This window comes from Mesoplodon densirostris, chromosome 16 (genome assembly GCF_025265405.1).
Source record: "Mesoplodon densirostris isolate mMesDen1 chromosome 16, mMesDen1 primary haplotype, whole genome shotgun sequence".
Taxonomy (NCBI): domain Eukaryota; kingdom Metazoa; phylum Chordata; class Mammalia; order Artiodactyla; family Ziphiidae; genus Mesoplodon; species Mesoplodon densirostris.
Genome location: NC_082676.1, coordinates 37,689,146 through 37,711,680, shown reverse-complemented (window position 1 = coordinate 37,711,680; position 22,535 = coordinate 37,689,146). Strand labels below are relative to the sequence as shown.

Genomic DNA, 22,535 nt, shown 5'->3' with positions numbered 1-22,535 from the left:
CCTGGCCAAGGCGAGCACCTGAGTATTGCCGCTATCAGAGCCGGCCAAGCAGAGGCTGCCTCCCCGGTCCCGTGATATGGCCTAGTTCCACCTGATTCTGAGTGACCTTGAGGACACCGGGGGTGTTTCTGGGAAAGGGGAGGAGGAAAGGAGCAGAGACTTGGTAGAACTGGTGTCCAGCTACAATCCCCAGATCTCTGCACCTGCTGTCCCATCCTGGGGAGAAGAGAAGGCAGAGCAGATCAAGTCGATGATGCTGGTGTGAGGCCCCGGTGGGGGGCTTGGCGGATCCCGAGCAGCCAGGTAGTCCAGTGAGGGGTTCCCCTGGCCCACTGCCGACTTCTGGTGAGACGCCAGTCAGTTTTTACAGAGGAGCAGGGTGGGAGCTCAGGAGACTGCTCTCCAGGGTCCCAGACTCTCTGGACCAGTGTTGTTCTAAGACAGAACTCTGCTTTAGAATGGCCTGGGGGTGTCAATTGTCAGTGCAGATTTCTGGGGTTCATTTGAGATGTGTGAAGGGGTGACTCAGGAATTCTATTGTAACTCTGCTTCCAACAGCTGCTCGCCAGTTTGAGAACTGATCTAGAAGGTGGGAAAGACCTTGGCTTGTTTTTGCTTTCCAGTTCTAGGTCAGGACACCTGCTGGGCTGGAGCTTGCATTATTAGTGTCACTCCAAATGACCCTGCAGATGGCCTCTTTCATGTTTACCTCCAAATCCGAGTTAACAGTGTTGAATCCTGGACCTCCAAGTGACCACACTTTTCATTTAAGCCCTTTGTTTTAAAGATGGGAAAACAGACCCAAAGTCATAGCGGGTCAGGACTGGAATCGAAGACTGGCGTCCTTAAGAGCCTCTCCTTTCAGGGCCCTTGGGGGCTGGGGGCCGAAGGAGTGGAGAGAGCAGTCTCCAGGGAGGCCGCCCTAGGCTCCAGCAGGCTCTGTGGATGGCGTGGCAAGTGAGCGTGCCCGAGCTGGAGGACCGCCTGCAGTGCCCCATCTGTCTGGAGGTCTTCAAGGAGCCCCTGATGCTGCAGTGCGGCCACTCCTACTGCAAGGGCTGCCTGCTGTCCCTGTCCCGTCACCTGGACTCGGAGCTGCGCTGCCCCGTGTGCCGGCAGGAGGTGGACTGCAGCAGCTCCCCGCCTAACGTCTCCCTGGCGAGGGTGATTGAAGCCTTGCAGCTCCCCGGGGACCCTGAGCCCCAGGTCTGTGCGCACCACCGGAACCCTCTCAGCCTCTTCTGTGAGAAGGACCAGGAGCTCATCTGCGGCCTCTGCGGCCTGCTGGGCTCCCACCAGCACCACCGGGTCACGCCTGTCTCTACCGTCTACAGCCGCATGAAGGTGGGCAGGGAGGCTGCTGGGGGGTGGGGAGCCGGGCCACCCCTGGGGACACAGAGCCGGGTCCTGAGCCCTTGGGGCCATCGCCCGGCACAGAGGGGTCCAGGGCCAGCCTTGTTCTGGAGCAGAACTTTCGGAGCGTTTGATCATCCACCGATCACCTTTTGAGCAGTGGCTCCAGTCTCCAGGTGCTGGGGACTAGGTGACCCAACGGGTGGAGAGCCCCCTGCGTCATGTGCTAGCCCCCTCCCCTGCTTTAGTCTTCTCTGTAGCCCTCATTAGATTCTTGAGCGCTCAGGGGACTGCACTCTCAGGCAGGTGAAGACAGGGGCTTTGTTTCATTCCCTGGGATATTTCCATGCCTAGGACTGTGCCGGCCAGGTAGTAAATACCCAAAATGTATTTGTGGAATCAATGGATTCCTGCCCTCATGGACTGTTGCCTCAGAACTAGCAGATCACTGTTTATGATGAATAATAATAAATAATAATGATGCCATCTTAGGTTAGTCTATTGATCTAAGGTTTATGAAGAGTGGGGTTATTGCCGTGCTCGCAAATGAGGAAACAGGCTCCGAGAAGGTAAGGGTCTTTATCAAGGTCATACAGTTTGTCAGTGGCAGAGCTAGGACTCACACCAAGGCCAGTTTTCATTCCCCTGGCACCAGATCAAGGAAGGACAGGAAGAGCTTTTGGAAGTAAATTGTAATAGGGTACCTGGCCCGGTGTTTGGGTGGGTGGGGGGCTGGGGCAGTAAGGATGAGGAATGAGGAAATTCAGGGGAGGGGGCAGGACGAGGGAGAAGCATCGAGATCCGTAGACAGAGGGGCCCCTGGAAGCTGTTGCAGGGCTTTCCTGGCTGAGTGCTCTGGGCAGCATTTCTTTGCTCCTTCAACACTGGGAGAGAAGTAGGAAAGGTGCACAGGGCCAGCCAGGTCGTCCACCAGCTTCCCGTACCCACAGACATTTCCTGGGCATCTGGTATGTGCTGGGTGCTACACTGGTGCCCATGGTACAGCAGTGGGCGAGAAGTTCACCCTGCACCAGAGCTCACAGTCTGGGGGTCTGACAGAGTCCTGTGTATCAGGTGCTGCTGTCAAGGTTAAGTACAGGCAATGGTGAGACCATCTGGAACATGGCTCCTGCGTGGTCTCAGGTGGTCAGGGAAGGCTTCTTGGAGGAAGTGGACTGGTAAGCTGAGACCTGAACCATAAGGAGGACTTGAAAGGAAAAGAAAGGGAGGAAAAGCATCCTAAGTATAAAAAGAGCATGTGCAAAAGACAAGGAGGCAAACAGCATGGCACGTTTGAGGAATTATACATTGTTCCAATAAGCACGAGGGAGAGTGAGGTGGGAGTGAGGTGAGGTAAGCGGGGGTCAGGTCATGAAAAGGCCTGTGTGACATGAGACAGGGTTAGAGGTTTGTTCAGAGAACCAGGGTTGGAAGGTTTTAAGCAGAGTCGTGATGTGGCTCAATCGCGCTGCCAGAGGATAGATTGGAGAGTGAGGCTGGGAATAAGAGATTGGGAGTAATCTACATACAGGCGGTCATTGAAGCCACAGGTGTGGAGAAGACCAACCAGGAGAGTCTGCAGGAGTGATGGGGAAGATGATGCCCCCAGGAGCATCAGGACTTAAGATTTGGGTAGAGAGAGAACTCTGAAAAGGGGCCAGAAGGAATTCACTGAGGGAGCAGGAACATTGGCTGAAGGTAGCCTCCAGGAAATCAGAGGAACAGAGCATTTTGACAAGAAGGAAATCACTTGTGTGAAATGTCTGCTGAGGATTGAAAAGAGCCTGTCTGGTTTAGCAGTAAGAATTGGTTATCTTGGCAAGAGTAGTTTTAGGGGAGTGTGAAAGGAGGAAGCCAAATTGCAGTACAGTGAAACTGAGTTGAGTTTTATTAGCAGAGGGCTGCCTGGCGGCGGAGGAGACTCCTGGGAGCACATCATTTCTGGCTAGGAGTTGGGAGGGCTTGGGTCCTGCTTTTGGATGTGGGTTTTTGTGATCTCAAGACTCCCCCCGTGTGCTGCAACTAAGTTACGTTCCATTATCAGATCTCTTTCACGCATTCCTGTTTTCTCCTATTCATTGGGATCTTAAGATACTTTATTTATTTGCATAATTCTGTTTCCACTCACTGTGGCCCAGTTGATGAGAAAGAACTAGTCCCATCTCTCTTTGCCTTGGGAGGTTTACCACTGGGATGCCCTTCTCAGGCTCCTATGAGATCGGATGCCTTGTTATGGAGAGCAAGGAGTCTGTGTTCGTTTATCTCCATGCTGGCTCTATTTTTTTCTCAGCTCCCTTCCGGAAAGACTCTTGCAGCTGACTTCTGCTTGGGCACTGTCTAAGCCAAAGATTCTGCGCACTCCATGGGCACAAACCAGCAGGACTCCATTAGGTCGTGCAGCCAGTTGGTGCTCTAGGTGGTTCTGGTTGGATCCCTAAGGTTAAATCAGATATGGGGCCAGGGCAACCTAGGAGAAGTTTACTTCAGCCTGGGAGGCCCTAAATCCAGGCTGGGCTCAAGCCTGCTGGAGATGGATTCAGGTCTTTATAGGGAGTGGGGGGTCACCAGGTGACCCCTCCCTGGGCCATTGCATGCACCATTGACTTCACTTGGGGCCAGCCTTTTTGTGATGACTCTTGATGAAATGCCCACTAATTCTGGACCTGCTGGTGACCAGCAAGTTTACCAGGTGGGTTCCCTACGGGCAGCATTCCATGCAGGGAGTGTTGACTTCAGATTGGCAGTCGCCCCGCTTGGATGTTGCGTGGTGACTTCTGGTGGCTGTAACGACGTGTAGCATCTCTGTCCACGGCACAGAGAGTGATGACGTGGAGATCTCTTCCGTCCAGGCAGTCCGTGCTGTCAGTGTGGAATATTCTTGAATAGCCTTTCCTATTTTGTGCTTGTGGCCGTCGGGCTGCCCCTGGGAGCTGGGGGCGGTGGTGAAGGGGTCGGCGGCTTACGGGGCCTGTTGCCTCCAGGAGGGGCTAGCAGCCCTCATCTCCGACCTAAAGCAGGAGCAGAAGAAGGTGGAGGAACAAATTGCCAGACTGGTGAACAACAGGACCCGGATTGTCGTGAGTGCCCCGCCCCTCTGTGCCCTCCCCTGGGACCAGCCACCCGCCTTCCCTTTCCTGCAGAGCCCAGTTCTAATCTGTCCTTTACAGGAACCCATGCCTTCCATACAAAGCCAGAATTCAAAGCATTCCAGGCTGGGGTGGGGGACGTGCAAAGGCTCTTAGAGGAATTCAGCACAGTTGTCGGGCCTGTCGCCAAGTCGGCTTGTGTCCTCCACGTCCTTGAGGCTGAGATAACCTAGAACCCAAGTCCCGGAGGTAAACAGCTTAACACGTGGGCATAACTGCCCGCCCTCTGCCACCTGTGGCTGCTTGACATTGACAGCCTGGGCAATGCCCTCCTAGCACCTTAGAGCACAGGCACGGAAAGGCTTGAAGCCCTTGGTGGCTGTCTGCTTTTCCTAAATGAGGGGCTCTTGGGTCTGGGAGTCTGTGGAGCCTGGGCCCTACAGGTAGTCATGAAACGAGCAGGAGACCAGCATCCGTTGAAAGTCAACTCAATTAATCTTCCTCATCCTAGAGAGGGAGCCCGCTTTACCCCGTCTGATGGAGGCAGAACTCAGGGTCACATGGGGAACCCTTGTTATCTCACTCCAAAGTCTGCTCTCCAGGGCCTTTCAGACTTTTTTTCAGTTGTGGAACCCCATGATAAAGCAAAATCTTACGTTCACACTTGTTAGCAAAGATGGGCAAAAGCAGAGCCACTGTGTTGGAACTGGGAGCTGGGGGCCCAGCCTCTGCCCTGCCACTGTCGTCCTCCCCCGGGGGCCACATCCGGGATCCCCAGGCACAGTGTGTGAACACCTGGCAAGAGTCAGCCCTGGGACTTGGGTACCAGGACCAGCCCGGTCAGAAGGCCCAGGAAGGCCTGAGCTGCCAGGCTCTGGGGACGCCGAGGTCAGCCATGGCTCCTGCCTTGCCCCTCCCTGTCCCAGAATGAGTCTGACGTCTTCAGCTGGGTGATCTGCAGTGAGTTCCAGGAGCTGCACCATCTGGTGGACGAGGAGAAGGCCCGCTGCCTGGAGGGGGTGGAGGGTCACACCCGTGGCCTCGTGGCCTCCCTGGACGTGCAGCTGGAGCAGGCCCGGGGCACTCGGGAGCGGCTAGTCCAGGCTGTGGGTGTGTTGGAGCAGTTCGGCAACGAGAGTCACCATGAGTTCATCCGGGTGAGTGGACAAGGGAGCGTCCCCTGTGCCAAGGCCACCGGGGCGCCAAGAGCCTCCCCCTTCCTGTCAGCTTCTGCATAGCCTTGTCCATGCTCTAACCCTCCTCCCTCTTGTCTTCCAGAAGTACCACGCCATGGCCTCCAGGTAATAACCTCGGAGGGCACTCTCAGCGAGGGGCTGGTGGCTGTGGGCAGGGGCATCTCATCTCCACTAGATCCTCCCTTCAGTTTTACTGGTGCCGGGAGCAGCTGCCCACATCTGGCTCTGTACTGAGCCCAGGGAAAGTGACAGCCTTGCCTTTAGGGGTCTCCAAGCCTTGTGGGAGGCAGCGGTGAAGTATGGTTACATCACTGTGGGCACCTAGAACAGTAGAAGTTCACACAAGCTAAAGAATTAACACAGAGGGGGAAGTGACTGGGGGGACATTGGCAAAGACAGCACACAGGTGGGATGGCTGAGAAGGGCAGAGGACAGGCGTCTGCCAGGCACACTGACTCACATGAAAGGGTAAAGTGTGTGAAGGTTTGGAGTATTGTGAGAATTTCAGTATCATGGGTGTAAAGGCCGATGAAGAGCAGAACAGGAGATGAGGTGGGTGATGGTGGGTAAGGAAACATGCACCATGGCTTGTAGGAAGGGGTTGGATCCATGTTCCAAACCCAACAAATGAATCACCTGTGCAGTTCCTGAGCCTTTCTCTGCCACGTTTATGAGAGTCTCCTTGTTTTCTCCAATTTCCCTTAGTCTTAAGGACAATTTGGTTAGAAGCATTGGCTTAAATGAACGGACAGAGGATCTGATTGGCTGAGTTTGGTTCCCACTCCAGCTGGAGCTGGGGGCCAGGGTCACCCGATACAGAGAGGTGGTCCTCAAACAGTGCATCAGAAACACCTGGAGGGCTCAATTAAAACAGAGGTCACTGGGCCCCAGTAATGAGTTCTGATTCAGCAGCCCTGGGTTGGGCCCCAAGAAAATTTGCATTTCTAACAAGCCCCCAGATGCTGCTGCTGCTCCCAGACCTCCACTTTGAGAGCTACTGATGTAGAGTGTTTCCCCTTCCAGGAAGGGGGCAGGTCCCCAGAGGGGGGCGGTGGGGGGTGGGGGGGCTGGTACATGGTGGGCATCTTCAGTGCACGGTCTTCTGAGCTGTGGCTTGGCTGGTGGGACCTGCGTCTGGGTGAAGGGCTCGGGTGCACCGTAAGCAGCTCCACCATCACTGTGGACCTTTGCCCCCAGTGCAGAGCTCCAGCAGGCCCGGCCCCTGGAAGGCACGTTCAGCCCCATCTCCTTCAAGCCAGGCCTGCACCAGGCTGACATCAAGCTGACTGCGTGGAAAAGGCTCTTCCGAAAGGTTCTGCCAGGTGAGACCCCACCCACCCATCCTCCTTCCAGTGTATGAGGTGCAGAGAACTGGAGGCGGGGCTGGCACAGCTAACGGTGAGGGCGCGGTGGTGGGCTTCCGCCAGCAGGGGGAGCTCAAGCCCAGTTCCATCTCTTACTAGTGACTGCGAGAGTTGTGTAATTTTTGAGCCTCAATTTCCTCATCTGTAAAGAGCCCACCTTGCTGGGCTGCGTAGTTTCTAAGTAGATGTGTGTGTGTGTGTGTGTGTGTGTGTAGATTAGTGCTTAATAAATGGCAGCGGCTGCTCTGCCAAAAAACAACTCGGACCTTTAATTAACTCCTTCATTACTAGCACATAAGGAAGATCAATCAATAGACTGATTTCATCCAACAAAGGCACAAACAGGGTTGATGTAAGAACAAAAGGGGGAAAGGGGAGTACAAAAACTGCAGATAATCTCTGAACCATGAATGTTGTTTGCACGTTTTAGGTGTAAACTGATTAGCTGGCAGCGAGCAAAGAGGTCAGTTGGGATAGTTTGTCCTTGACTGGGCTGCTAGGGTATCCAAGAAAGCCACTGCCATTGTTAGAGTCTCCAGAAAACCTGGGGACTGAAGCTGAGGCACCCACGTGACAGGCCGTCTCCCAAATCCTTCCATCGGCACCTCTGCTTTAGGCAGGCCGCAGCACCGGTTCCCTTGCCAGAATGCCTGGGCTTGCAGCAGCCCATTCTCCACCTTTCAGGCATCATTCACTCATTCGGCAAATGTCCTCAGGGTTGCCTGCTCCAGGCCCCCAGCCCCTTCTAGGCCCTGCGGATACAGGGAAGGGGCCGACTCAGTTCTTCTCCCGAGGAGCTCAGGGCCTGCCATCGGCCTCCCTTGGGGCAGGGCCTGCCGCCTTCTGCGAGGCTTGAATACACATCTCCTCTGATCTCTCCCAGCCCCGGAGTCCCTCAAGCTGGATCCTGCCACGGCCCACCCCCTCCTGGAGCTCTCCAAGGGCAACACGGTGGTGCAGTGTGGGCTCCTGGCCCAGCGGCGCGCCAGCCAGCCCGAGCGCTTCGACTACAGCACTTGTGTCCTGGCCAGCAGGGGCTTCTCCTGCGGCCGCCACTACTGGGAAGTGGTGGTGGGCAGCAAGAGCGACTGGCGCTTGGGGGTCATCAAGGGCACAGCCAGCCGCAAGGGCAAGCTGAGCAAGTCCCCAGGGCACGGCGTGTGGCTCATCGGCCTGAAGGAGGGCCGGCTGTACGAGGCCTTCGGCTGCCCGCGGGCGCCCCTGCCCGTGGCCGGCCACCCTCACCGCATCGGCGTCTACCTGCACTACGAGCAGGGGGAGCTCACCTTCTTCGACGCCGACCGCCCCGACGACCTGCGGCCGCTCTACACGTTCCAGGCCGACTTCCAGGGCAAGCTCTACCCCATCCTGGACACGTGCTGGCACGAGAGGGGCAGCAACTCCCTGCCCCTGGTGCTGCCCCCGCCCAGCGGGCCCAGCCACCTCGCCCCCCCGCAGCCCACCAAGCTGTAGCACTGCTCGGGGGGCTGCCTTCCCAGCTGGGCACGGGGGCTCGAGGGGTCCCACTGGCTCTGGTGAGCAGAGGTTATGCAGTCGTTCGGGGAGGTCTTCCTGCCTGGGTGTCCCTAGAAACGTTTAACGATAGGGAGAGAAGGACCATGGTCCCATCCCCAGCAGTCAGGGGTGTGTTTATTAACCTCTTTCCAGGCTATTAACCTGCTTATTAACCAGCAGAGCCAGGCCTTGGGGCCCACGGGTCAAGCTGGGCTTCCCTTGGGCCCTCCTAACCGCGACCTCTGCTTACTCTTCCCCCTGAGGGTGGAAACGCTCCCACACGTGACTTCCCCCCATCACTGTGAACTTTAAATAACTTTAAGGATAACAAAATTGACGTTATTTCTTCTTTTTCAAATGATTTGCAGTTATCAACTGCTGTACGCACCCACTGCTTTATGCTCAGGCCTTTAAAAGCAGCTCCAGCCTCTGGTGGGGCCACATCTTGCTTCCACGCCCTGCCCATCAGCCTCTGGTTAGTCACAGCAAACACTCGGTCATTGCTCTGTCCCCAGAGACTTCTCTCAACTTCCCTCTCTGTTAGAGAAGATGGAAATGACACTCCTGCAGAGCAGAAGCAAGTAGGGGCCAGATGGGTGTGTGGCCCATCCCTGAAAGCTGCCGGGCACATGGGAGTGGATCCAGAGCCCAGGTCTGTGATGCTGAGCGTGCCCTGTGGTCACACCAGACCAAGGCTGGGACAGCTGAATTCCTTCCCAAGAACGTGAAAATTGGGAAGAGAGAGAGAGTGGCTGGGGCTGAGTCATCTGAGGTCTGGTGCTTTAGAGAGAAGCTCCCCAGCCTTGTGCCCTGAGGTCTGTGGACCTGTCCAAGAGCCTTCCTTGGGTCACAGCCCTGCCCTGTCGCCCTGGCATGAATCCACATCGGCCACACAGACAAAGTCTCAACCCACAGCCTATCTGAACGATCCTCCAGGAACAGAAGAGGGAGGAAGACCGTGAGGCGCTACCTCAAGGCCATCTTTACCGACCTCCTTATCCTCACGGGAGACTCAGGACATCACCTCCCTGGCTGTGAGAAGCTCTGAAGCTTTCTGCCTCCCTTCCCTCCCAGTAGGGCTGCAGTCTATAAAAGAGCTTAGCCGCATCTAGAACTGGCTCCTCAGCAACGGGATATCCCACAAGTCAAGTTGCAGCCACGAGCCCTTTGATTTCCACACCATCCTTTTTGGCGTGGGCAACAAGGCCCACGTGCAGCTTCTGCCTTTGGCTAATCTTCCTCCTGCTGTCTATGTAAGTAATAAACTGAATCAAAAGCTGGTTGTTGTCTCTTGATCAGCTGAATCTGTCAGGCCTTGGCCTTGGTTGCTGTATGCTTGACACCTTCCAGACTTGGCTTTTGGTTTTGCAGCTCTTCCTTCAATTCCATCAATCTACCTCCACTCTCCACCCTTCTCCACCATGCTGTGTCCTGGGAGGCTGGCCCCGCTGGAATGCAAACCCCTCTGGCTTCCTGTTGGGTTCAGCTGAGGGGAGGGCCTGGCAGGAGATCCCAGGGCAGGAGGGGGAGTTGGAGGTATTTATTTTCCTGGTTTTCTGCCTGCTGGGCTATGCGTTGGCACCTTCCCTCTACTAAAGACTCCTGGCAGGCAAACCTCTCCCTCTGCTACTCTTCCCTTGTTCCTGTCAGTGAAGAGTGAGCACTACACCATCTTCTGTAGGTCCCCTTAACTCTGACTGTTCTTTTAGAAATAGTCCCTTCTTTAAACTCCCCTCAACTACTCCCTTATGTGCACCTTTCTGCCTCCAGCCAGACCCTGACAGACACAATGGCATACTTCTGCACCCATTTAATAAATCCCCTCTTTTGTTTGGCTAACCAGAGTTAGTGTTTGTGTTTGCAACCGAAAGATCTTAACTGATACACATCCAATATGCAGAAGGCAGAGAAAAGAGCAGTTAATTCTTCATGTGGAGTTGGCATTTAAGCTGAAAGAAGTGGAAGACAGGCAGAGGAGAAGAGCCTTCAGGGATCTAGGTCCAAAAGGGATGCTGCAGCTGGAGCTGGGCCTGGAGATGATGGTGGGGGCTGATCCGGGGTGGGGGGCATCTATGCTACTTTAGTGTATGTTAACTTTGTCCTGTGATGACGACAGCGTGGGAGTGGGCGAGTCTGCCCAGGGAGGAAATATCCGACTGACAGAAAGGAGGTCAGAGAATGGAACACCAGAACCTAGGGGAGCAGCTTAGACGGGGTTGCCAAGGAACCTTAGAAATGGGCAGAGAGATGGGAGGGTATGCTAGCAGGAGAGGTCATAGAAGCCAAAGCTTTCCAACAAAGAAGGTGTGTTCAACAGTGCCATGAAACCCCAGATTCAGCAGGAAAGGCCTAAGGAATATTTGGAGATTCTTGGTAGTTTGGGAGGGACCCATCTCAGTGCAGCTGGTGGAAAACGGACCGCAGGCAGTTAGATAATAGCATGTGATGAAGACGTAAAGGCAAGGATTGCTGATTCTCCATTTAAAAAGTTTGGTAGTGGGACTTCCCTGGTATCACAGTGGTTAAGAATCCACCTGCTATTGCAGGGGACATGGGTTTGATCCCTCGTCCAGGAAGATCCCACATGCTGTGGAACAACTAAGCCTGTGCACCACAACTACTGAGCCTATGCTCTAGAGCCTGTGAGCCACAACTGCTGAGCCCATGTGCCACAACTACAGAAGCCCATGTGCCTAGAGCCTGTGCTCCGCAACAAGAGAAGCCGCCACAACTACTGAGCCTGCCTGTGCTCTAGAGCCCGTGAGCCATAACTACTGAGCCTGTGTGCCACAACTACTGAAGCCTGCGCATCTAGAGCCCATGCTCTACAACAAGAGAAGCCACTGCAATGAGAAGCCCACACATTGCAACAAAGAGCAGCCCCTGCTCACCACAACTAGAAGAAAGCCCGCACACAGCAATGAAGACCCAACACAGGCAAAAATAAACAAATAAGTAAAACATTAAAAAAAAATTAAAAGACCCAGGTCAGCTATCACTCAGATCTTGATTTCTTAATACCATTCTACAGTAAAAGGAATGAGGGCTCCTTGGAGAACTGGCTAATTCTGGGACTAGAACAGGAAATACACCAAATGAGCCTTGGTATCTTGTAGTGCCAGAAGGCAAGGAAATGCTCAAAACCAGACAAACATGAAAAAAAAAAAAAGTATAGTAGAGCCCTGTGAAAAGGATATAGGAGCCAACTGAAAGCACTTCCAGTGGCCAAAACAAGAATAATTTGAGCAACAAAATATTTTGGGTTACAGTCCAAAGTATAAAATAAATATCCCTGAATCCATACTGATATAAATGATTGTTTAATTAAATGGGAGAGAAGAGATAAATCTGTGCAGAAGAATTCCCAGTAATTTTCATAGCTACTCCACGCTCAAGGAGGGGGAGCATAATTCCCCTGCTCCTTAAATGTGGGCTACACATAGTGACTTCTTCCCAGAGAGGACAGAGGGTTACAGAGAAGCTTTACAGTGGAGAAACTGGACAAACACTCCCTCAGCCAGGTGATCAAGGTTAACATCAACAGTGATGTCACTTTGGTACTATGTGCCCTTGCTCTGATGTAAGGAAAATGTCCCTTTACCTGTGGTCTTTCTCCCCAAAACTCATAACCCTAGTCTAATCATGAGAAAAACATCAGGCAAGTTCCAAGTGAGGAACGTTCTACAAAATACTGACCAGGACTCCTTAAGGTAATCAAAGTAACCACAAACAAGGAAAGTCTGAGAAACTGTCACAGACAGGAGGAACCTTGAGAGACGTGACTAAATGTAATGTGGTGTCCTGGATGAGATTCAGGGACAGAAACGACATCAGGTAAAAACTAAGGAAATCTGAATAAACTGTGGACTTTTATCAATATTGACGTACCTGTTACCCACTCACCTGAAGGAGGGGGGATTATTTTAGGATGGGTCAACTCCAGTACAGCTGGTTGTCCAGAACCACATCAATTTGTGCTCTGTTCTTCCATTCACTCCTTCACTCATTCAACAGTATTTATTAAGTCCATACTGTGAGAAAGACACTGGTCTTGGAGCTAAAGGTAGATGAGTGTCAAGACAGACAAGGATTTGCCCTCATGGAGCCAGATGGAGAGACAAGAGAATAAATCATAACCACATATGGAATAGGTGCTATGAAGAAAACAGATGATGTAATTTGATGGGGGAGGAGGAGAGTTCCACTAAAAGATCACTTATGAACCAACCTATAGCTACAGGAGTGCATTAAACCTTTAAGTGACTCAGTGATTTTATTGTGGACTAGAGTCAACCTTCTTGCAAAATGCTTGCTTATGTGCTGTTAGTAATACAGAGAATATACAGGCTGGAATATTCTAGTTCATGGAGTCCTGTCTACTTGAATGCTTGAGATACAAGTGTACTGGTTTTTTGTTTTTTGTTTTTTGTTTTTTTCTTCTCAATCAACGCATTATGTAACCAGTAACCACATGGGTGCTGTAGACCCAAATACCACACAATCCCTGTCCTCCTAGGGGTGAGGCTGGGGAAACGTTCCTATAGATGAATCCTCACAAGGATTGCATAAGAGGCTAGCCATTGGGAAACAAAGAGCTATTTCTCACATCACGTGCCAAACCTAATTCTAAAGGAATTTAAGTGTGAAATGATGAAGCCATAAGTGATTTCTATATTGTAGAGGCATGAAGCAGTTTTCAAGCATGACACCAAAGGCAGAAACCATAAAGGTAAGTATCTTAAAAATGAGAACTCTATGTTGCCCAAAACAACTATAAACCGCATTAAAAAGCAACAATAGGGACTTCCCTGGCAGTCCAGTGGTTAGACTCTGTGCTTCCACTGCAGGGTGCGCGGGTTCCACCCCTGGCTGGGGGAACTAGGATCCCGCAGGCTGAGCGGCACGGCCAGAAAACAAAAAAAAAAGCAACAATAAACTGGAAAAAATGGCAAAACCTAAGATAAGAGGTATATATTGTTAATCCATAAAGATCACCAAGGGAAAGATGGTAGAAGAATGAACAAAAGACATCTACATGTCACAACAGAAATACAAATGACCAATAATATATGAAAATATTCAACCTCAATCACAGAAATTAAAACATCAATAAAATCTCATTGTTTGCCTGTGAAATCGGCAAAGATTGAAAGAAAAAAGAGAAGAGCTACGAAGAAGTGGTGAACCGGGCTCCCAGCGTCGGCCTCCACTCCCTGCCAGGCACCTGGCACACGCCCTGTGGGTACCTGGATGGGCACTGTGGCTCCCGGATCCGGAACCTCCGTGTCCTTTGACCCCGGAAGTCCGGGCGGGATGGGCGGTGCGGAGCCGGGCGCGCTTCGCGACAGAGCCGTAAAGGCGCACGCGTGGGCGCGGAGCATGGCGCTGTACGCAGCGGCGGCGGCTGTGCTGGCCGGCGTGGAGAGTCGCCAGGGTTCCCTCAAGGGGCTGGTGTACGGCAGCAGCTTCCAGGTAGCGGGGTACGGGGTTCGGAGTTCGGGCCCGGGAGTGGGGCCCGGCGGGGGCCTCCCCCGGCCCGGCCCCCGCCTCACCTGGGTTCTCTCGGCCGCGCGCAGAACGTGAAGCAGCTGTACGCGCTGGTGTGCGAGACGCAGCGCTACTCCGCCGTGCTGGACGCAGTGATCGCCAGCGCCGGCCTCCTCCGCGCCGAGAAGAAGCTGCGTCCGCACCTAGCCAAGGTGACGGGTCGGGTGGGGTGGGGTGGGGCGGGCGGGGTGAGCCCCTTCTAACCTGGTCCCACCTCCGCCACCGTGCACGGTGTGACTCTGTCAAGTCGCTCCTCTAGAATGAGGAGGCGCAGCCCCTCGCTGGGTTATGAATTGAGGTGGGATGAACATGCTTTACCTTGGAGCCTTGTGTGAAAGATAAAGAACGGAAGTGCAAAGTAGCGACGGCAGGGACTCTAGGTAAAACAAAACGGTGATGTTGACCAGGGAGGAGGATTGGCATCCAGAGCTTTCCTGGTGAGAAGCCGTGGGGAAAGGGTTCAGGACTGGGAAGCAAGGCACCAGGCTTAAATCATGTACCTGCCATTAATTTCTTGTGTTACCTTGAATGAGGTGTTTCACTTTTACCTGTTACCGTCTTGACAGGTGGTCTGTTTAGCTCTTCCAGTTCCAACACTGTGGCCTTCCAAGATATTCATGCTCAGGGTTTTCTGTCTTCCTTTCCCCATCCCCAGGTGCTAGTATATGAGTTATTGCTGGGAAGAGGCTTTAAAGGGCGCGGGGGCCGATGGAAGCCTTTGCTGGACCGGCACCAGGCAAGGCTGAAGGCCGAGTTGGCCCGGCTCAAGGTTCGCCGAGGTGTGAGCCAGAATGAGGACCTGTTGGAAGGGGGATCCAAACCTGGCCCAGGTGAGCTGGAAGGAGTTGTGGAGGTGGAGGTAGCCATGGGGCCCTCAGGAGAGGGCCGTCCATGTTCCTGCCCACTCACTGCTGATGGTTTCCTAGCCTCCCAGGTGCCTCGATTTGTACGAGTGAACACTCTCAAGACCTGCTCTGAGGACGCAGTTGATTATTTTAAGAGACAAGGATTCTCCTACCAGGGTCAGGCTTCCAGGTGAGTTTAGAACCGTGACTGGCTGCCCTCATCTAGGAAGGAGCCTGGGGAAAGGGATCGGTGGGGAGAGAGTCAGGGTGGTTGTGACTGCGCTGAGGTTTGCTTCCTACTTTTACAGCAGTTTCTCCATTTCCTTTCAAGGCCTGTCTTCCTTCATCCTTTAAACAGTGGTTCTCTTGGGAGCCCTGTTTTACTGATACATTTTTCTAAATGTATCCCTCAATTTCTTCTCTGGCTCTGACTTCTACTTTTCACCTGATCATTCTGTCTCCCAGTCTAGGCTTCTCTCCTATTGTCCTACTCTCAGGTTCATGTTACTGCTTCACAGACACCACAGTCGCAGCACGTGTCAAACCAAATTCATCTTTCTTTTGAACTCTGCACTGTTTTTTTTTTTTTTTTGCGGTACGCGGGCCTCTCACTGTTGTGGCCTCTCCCGTTGCGGAGCACAGGCTCCGGACGCACAGGCTCAGCGGCCATGGCTCATGGGCCCAGCCGCTCCGCGGCATGTGAGACCTTCCCAGACCGGGGCATGAACCCGTGTCCCCTGCATCGGCAGGCGGACTCTCAACCACTGCGCCACCAGGGAAGCCCTGCACTTTCTTTTTTTTAACGTTAAATTATTCATTCAAAATTTAAGATTTAAGAAAAATGCTGCCAAAACAGTGTGCTTAAATGCATTATTGGATTATTTTGCAGCATCCTTTTTTAAAATTGACATATAACACGTTATTACCTTCAGGTGTACAATGTGATGATTGATATTTGCACATATTGCAAAATGGTCACTAGAATAAGCCTATTTAGCATCTGCCACCATACATAGTTGTAAATTTTTTTTCCTTAGGATGAGCACTTTTAACATTTATTCTCTTAGCAGCTTTTAAATATGCAATGCAAGATTATTAACTGTAGTCACCATGCTGTACATTACATTCCCGGGACTTATTTTATAACTGGAAATTTGTACCCTGTGACAACCTTCACCCATTTCGCTCACCTATACCCCACCCCCTGTCTCTAGTGGTCACAAGTCTGTTCTCTGTATTTATGAGCTTGGGTTTTTGTTTTTGTTTTAGATTCCACATAGAAGTGAGATCATACAATGTATGTCTCTCTCTGTGTGACTTATTTCATTTAGCATAATGCTGTCAGGGTCCATCCATGTTGTCGCAAAGGGCAAGATTTTATTCTTTTTAATGGCTGAATAATTTTCTGTTGTGTATATATATCAATTTCTTTATCCACTTCTTCCATTGATGGACACTTATGTTGTTCCCATGACTTGGCTGTTGTAAATAATGCTGCAATGAATGTGAGGATGCATGTATCTCTTTGAGTGTTTTTGTGTTCTTTGGATAAACACCCAGAAGTAGAATTGATGGATTGTATGGTAGTTCTATTTTTAATTTTTTTTTTTTTTTTTTTTTTTTTTGCGGTACGCGGTCCTCTCACTGTTGTGGCCTCTCCCATTGCGGAGCACAGGCTCTGGACGCGCAGGCTCAGCAGCCATGGCTCACGGGCCCAGCCGCTCCACGGCATGTGGGATCTTCCCGGACCGGGGCACGAACCCGTGTCCCCTGCATCGGCAGGCGGACTCTCAACCACTGCGCCACCAGGGAAGCCCCTCTATTTTTAATTTTTAAGGCACCTCCATACTGTTTTCCATAGTGGCTGCATGAATTTATGTTCTCACCAACAGTGCACAAGTGTTCCCTTTTCTCTACATCTTTGCCAACACTTGTTATTATCTTTTTGATGATAGCCATTCTAACAGGTGTGAAGTGATATTTTGGGTTTTTTAAATTGTTGTTGTTGTTTTTATACAGCAGGTTCTTATTAGTTATCCATTTTACACATATTAGTGTATATATGTCAATCCCAATCTCCCAATTCATCACACCACCACCCCCCTCCCCTGTGCCACTTTCCCCCCTTGATGTCCATAGGTTTGTTCTCTACATCTGTGTCTCAATTTCTGCCCTGCAAACTGGTTCATCTGTACCATTTTTCTAGGTTCCACATATATGTGTTAATATACGATATTTGTATTTCTCTTTCTGACTTACTTCACTCTGTATGACAGTCTCTAGATCCGTCCACGTCTCTACAAATGACCCAATTTCGTTCCTTTTTATGGCTGAGTAACATTCCGTTGTATATATGTACTACACCTTCTTTATCCATTCGTCTGTCGATGGGCATTTAGGTCGCTTCCATGACCTGGCTATTGTAAATAGTGCTGCAGTGAACATTGGGATGCATGTGTCTTTTTGAATTACGGTTTTCTCTGGGTATATGCCCAGTAGTGGGATTGTTGGGTCATATGGTAGTTCTATTTTTAGTTTTTTAAGGAACCTCCATACTGTTCTCCATAGTGGCTGTATCAATTTACATTCCCACCAACAGTGCAAGAGGGTTCCCTTTTCTCCACAACCTCTCCAGCATTTGTTGTTTGTAGATTTTCTGATGATGCCCATTCTAACTGGTGTGAGGTGATACCTCATTGTAGTTTTGATTTGCATTTCTCTAATAATTAGTGATGTTGAGCAGCTTGTCATGTGCTTCTTGGCCATCTGTATGTCTTCTTTGGAGAAATGTCTATTTAGGTCTCCTGCCCATTTTTGGATTTGGTTGTTTGTTTCCTTAATAATGAGCTGCATGAGCTGTTTATATATTTTAGAGATTAATCCTTTGTCCATTGATTTGTTTGCAAATATTTTCTCCCATTCTGAGGGTTGTCTTTTCGTCTTGTTTATGGTTTCCTTTGCTGTGCAAAAGCTTTGAAGTTTCATTAGGTCCCATTTGTTTATTTTTGTTTTTATTTCCATTACTCTAGGAGGTGGATCAAAAAAAATCTTGCTGTGATTTATGTCAAAGAGTGTTCTTCCTATGTTCTCCTCTAGGAGTTTTATAGTGTCTGGTCTTACATTTAGGTCTCGAATCCATTTTTGTGTATGGTGTTAGGGAATGTTCTAATTTCATTCTTTTACGTGTAGCTGTCCAGTTTTCCCAGCACCCCTTATTGAAGAGACTGTCTTTCTCCATTGTATATCCTTGCCTCCTTTGTCATAGATTAGTTGACCATAGGTGCGTGAGTTTATCTCTGGGCTTTCTATCTTGTTCCATTAATCTGTGTTTCTGTTTTTGTGCCAGTACCATATTGTCTTGATTACTGTAGCTTTCTAGTTTAGTCTGAAGTCAGGGAGTCTGATTCCTCCAGTTCCGTTTTTTTCCCTCAAGACTGCTTTGGCTGTTCGGGCTCTTTTGTGTCTCCATACAAATTTTAAGACTTTTTGTTCTAGTTCTGTAAAAAATGCCACTGGTAATTTGATAGGGATTGCATTGAATCTGTAGATTGCTTTGGGTAGTATAGTCATTTTCACAACATTGATTCTTCCAATCCAAGAACATGGTATATATCTCCATCTGTTGGTATCATCTTTAATATCTTTCATCAGTGTCTTATAGTTTTCTGCATACAGGTCTTTTGTCTCCCTAGGTAGGTTTATTCCTAGTATTTTATTCTTTTTGTTGCAATGGTAAATGGGAGTATTTCCTTAATTTCTCTTTCGGACTTTTCACCATTAGTGTATAGGAATGCAAGAGATTTCTGTGCGTTAATTTTGTATCCTGCAATTTTCCCAGATTCATTGATTAGCACTAGTAGTTTTCTGGTGGCATTTTTAGGATTCTCTATGTATAGTATCATGTCATCTGCAAACCGTGACAGTTTTACTTTTTCTTTTCCAATTTGTATTCCTTTTATTTCTTTTTCTTCTCTGATTGCCATGGCTAGGACTTCGAAAACTATGTTGAATAATAGTGGTGAGAGTGGACATCCTTGTCTTGTTCCTGATCTTAGGGGGAATGCTTTCAGTTTTTCACCATTGAGAATGATGTTTGCTGTGGGTTTGTCCTATGTGGCCTTTATTATGTTTAGGTAGGTTCCCTCTGTGCCCACTTTCTGGAGAGTTTTTATCATAAATGGGTGTTGAATTTTGTCAAAAGCTTCTTCTGCATCTATGGAGATGATCATATGATTTTTATTCTTCCATTTGTTAATATGGTGTATCACATTGATTGATTTACATATATTGAAGAATCCTTGCATCCCTGGTATAAATCCCCCTTGATCATGGTGTATGATCCTTTTAATGTGTTGTTGGAGTCTGTTTGCTAGTATTTTGTTGAGGATTTTTGCATCTATGTTCATCAGTGATATTGGTCTGTAATTTTCTTTTTTTTGTAGTATCTTTGTCTGGTTTTTGTATAAGGGTGCTGGTGGCCTCATAGAATGAGTTTGGGAGTGTTCCTTCCTCTGCAGTTTTTGAAAGAGTTTGAGAAGTATGGGTGTTAGCTCTTCTCTGAATGTTTGATAGAATTCACCTGTGAAGCCATCTGGTCCTGGACTTTTGTTTGTTGGAAGATTTCTAATCACAGTTTCAGTTTCATTACTTGTGATTGGTCTGTTCATATTTCCTATTTCTTCCTGGTTCAGTCTTGGAAGGTTATATCTTTCTAAGAATTTGTCCATTTCTTCCAGGTTGTCCATTTCTTCCAGGTTGTCCATTGTATTGGCATAGAGTTGCTTGTAGTAGTCTCTTAGGATGCTTTGTATTTCTGCGGTGTCTGTTGTAACTTCTCCTTTTTCATTTGTAATTTTATTGATTTGAGTCCTCTCCCTCTTTTTCTTGATGAGTCTGGCTAATGGTTTATCAATTTTGTTTATCTTCTCAAAGAACCAGCTTTTACTTTTATTGATCTCTGCTATTGTTTTCTTTGTTTCTATTTCATTTATTTCTGCTCTGATCTTTATTTCTTTCCTTCCTTCTGCTAACTTTCGGTTTTGTTTGTTCTTCTTTCTCTAGTTCCTGTAGGTGTAAGGTTAGATTGTTTATTTGAGATTTTTCTTGTTTCTTGAGGTAGGCTTGTATAGCTATAAACTTCCCTCTTAGAACTGCTTTTGCTGCATCCCACAGGTTTTGTATCGTCGTGTTTTTATTGTCATTTGTCTCTAGGTATTTTTTGATTTCCTCTTTGATTTCTTCAGTGATCTCTTGTTTATTTAGTAACATATTGTTTAGCCTCCATGTGTTTGTGTCTTTTACGTTTTTTTCCCTGTAATTCATTTCTAATCTCATAGCATCATGGTCAGAAAAGATGCTTGATATGATTTCCATTTTCTTAAATTTACTGAGGCTTGATTTGTGACCCAAGATGTGATCTATCCTGGAGAATGTTCCATGCACATTTGAGAAAAAAGTGTAATCTGCTGTTTTTGGATGGAATGTCCTATAAATATCAATTAAATGTTTCTGGTCTGTTGTGTCATTTAAAGCTTCTGTTTTCTTATTTATTTTCGTTTTGGATGATCCGTCCATTGGTGTAAGTGAGGTGTTAAAGTTTCTCACTATTATTGTGTTACTGTTGATTTCCTCTTTTATAGCTGTTAGCAGTTGCCTTATGTATTGAGGTGCTCCTATGTTGGGTGCATATATATTTATAATTGTTATCTTTTCTTCTTGGATTGATCCCTTGATCATTATGTAGTGTCCTTCCTTGTCTCTTTTAACATTCTTTATTTTAAAGTCTATTTTATCTGATATGAGTATTGCTACTCCAGCTTTCTTTTGATTTCCATTTGCATGGAATATCTTTTTTGCTTCCCTCACTTTCAGTCTGTATGTGTTCCTAGGTCTGAAGTGGGTCTCTTGTAGACAGCATAAATATGGGTCTTGTTTTTGTATCCATTCATGAAGCCTGTGTCTTTTGGTTGGAGCATTTAATCCATTCACGTTTAAGGTAATTATCGATATGTATGTTCCTATGACCATTTTCTTAATTGTTTTGGGTTTGTTTTTGTAGGTCCTTTTCTTCTCTTGTGTTTCCCACTTAGAGAAGTTCCTTTAGCATTTGTTGTAGAGCTGGTTTGGTGGTGATGAATTCTCTTAGCTTTTGGTTGTCTGTAAAGCTTTTAATTTCTTCATCGACTCTGAATGAGATCCTTGCAAGGTAGAGTAATCTTGGTTATAGGTTCTTCACTTTCATCACTTTAAGTATATCATGCCACTCCCTTCTGGCTTGTAGAATTTCTGCTGAATAATCAGCTGTTAACCTTATGGGAGTTCCCTTGTATGTTATTTGTCATTTTTCCCTTGCTGCTTTCAATAATTTTTCTTTTTCTTTAAATTTTGTCAATTTGATTACTATGTGTCTCGGCGTGTTTCTCCTTGAGTTTATCCTGTATGGGACTCACTGCGCTTCCTGAACTTGGATGGCTATTTCCTCTCCCATGTTAGGGAAGTTTTCGACTATAATCTCTTCAAATATTTTCTCTTGTCATTTCTCCCTCTCTTCTCCTTCTGGGACCCCTATAATGCGAATGTTGTTGTGTTTAATGTTGTCCCAGAGGTCTCTTAGGCTGTCTTCATTTCTTGTTTTTCTTTTTTTCTTTATTCTGTTCCATGGCAGTGAATTCCACCATTATGTCTTCCAGGTCACTTATCCGTTTTTCTGCCTCAGTTATTCTGCTATTGATTCCTTATAGTGTAGTTTTCATTTCAGTTATTGTATTGTTCATCTCTGTTTGTTTGTTCTTTAATTCTTGTAGGTCTTTGTTAAACATTTCTTGCATCTTCTCGATTTTTGCCTCCATTCTTTTTCCGAGGTCCTGGATCATCTTTACTATCATTATTCTGAATTCTTTTTCTGGGAGGTTGCCTGTCTCCACTTCATTTAGTTGTTTTTCTGGGGTTTTATCTTGTTCCTTCATCTGGTACATAGCCCTCTGCTTTTTCATCTTGTCTGTCTTTCTGTGAATGTGGTTTTTGTTCCACAGGCTGCAGGATTGTATTTCTTCTTCTGCTGTCTGCCCTCTGGTGGATGAGGCTATCTGAGAGGCTTGTGTAAGTTTCCTGATGGGAGGGACTGGTGGTGGGTAGAGCTGACTGTTGCTCTGGTGGGCCGAGCTCAGTAAAACTTTAATCCGCTTGACTGCTGATGGTTGGGGCTGGGTTCCCTCCCTGTTGGTTGTTTAGCCTGAGGCAACCCAACACTGGAGCCTAACTGGGCTCTTTGGTGAGGCTAATGGTGGCCTCCGGGAGGGCTCAAGCCAAGGAGTACTTCCCAGAACTTCTGCTGCCAGTGTCCTTGTCCTCATGGTGAGCCACAGCCACCCCCCACCTCTGCAGGAGACCCTCCAACACTAGCAGGTAGGTCTGGTTCAGTCTCGCCTGGGGTCACTGCTCCTTCCCCTGGGTCCCGATGTGCACACTACTTTGTGTGTGCCTTCCAAGTGTGGAGTCTCTTCTCTCCCCAAGTCCTGTGGGAGTCCTGCAATCAAATCCCACTAGGCTTCAAACTCTGTCTCTCTAGGAATTCCTCCTCCCGTTGCTGGACCCCAGGTTGTGAAGCCTGACATGGGACTCAGAACCTTC

The 22,535-nt window shown here is 48.9% G+C and overlaps 2 protein-coding genes across 3 annotated transcripts in view; both read left to right on the top strand.

Moving 5' to 3' along the window:
* Positions 1-945: 945 nt before the first annotated feature.
* Positions 946-8,472, top strand: TRIM50 (tripartite motif containing 50). Of its 2 annotated transcripts, none has more exons than XM_060078474.1 (6): positions 946-1,344; positions 4,335-4,430; positions 5,366-5,596; positions 5,721-5,740; positions 6,833-6,957; positions 7,883-8,472. In XM_060078474.1, exons 1-6 carry the CDS (start codon positions 946-948, stop codon positions 8,470-8,472), a joined length of 1,461 nt encoding a protein of 486 aa, XP_059934457.1. The 2 variants fall into 2 exon arrangements, with proteins under 2 accessions (XP_059934457.1, XP_059934456.1); XM_060078473.1 differs by having other exon boundaries at positions 5,718-5,740.
* Positions 8,473-13,872: 5,400 nt separating this feature from the next.
* The window catches only part of NSUN5 (NOP2/Sun RNA methyltransferase 5), a 32,350-nt gene continuing 23,687 nt past the window's right edge, over positions 13,873-22,535 (top strand). Inside the window, 4 exon segments of the mRNA XM_060120125.1 lie at positions 13,873-13,986; positions 14,091-14,213; positions 14,717-14,891; positions 14,988-15,096. Coding sequence (XP_059976108.1) covers positions 13,894-13,986; positions 14,091-14,213; positions 14,717-14,891; positions 14,988-15,096 — 500 coding nt within the window. The 5' untranslated portion in view covers positions 13,873-13,893.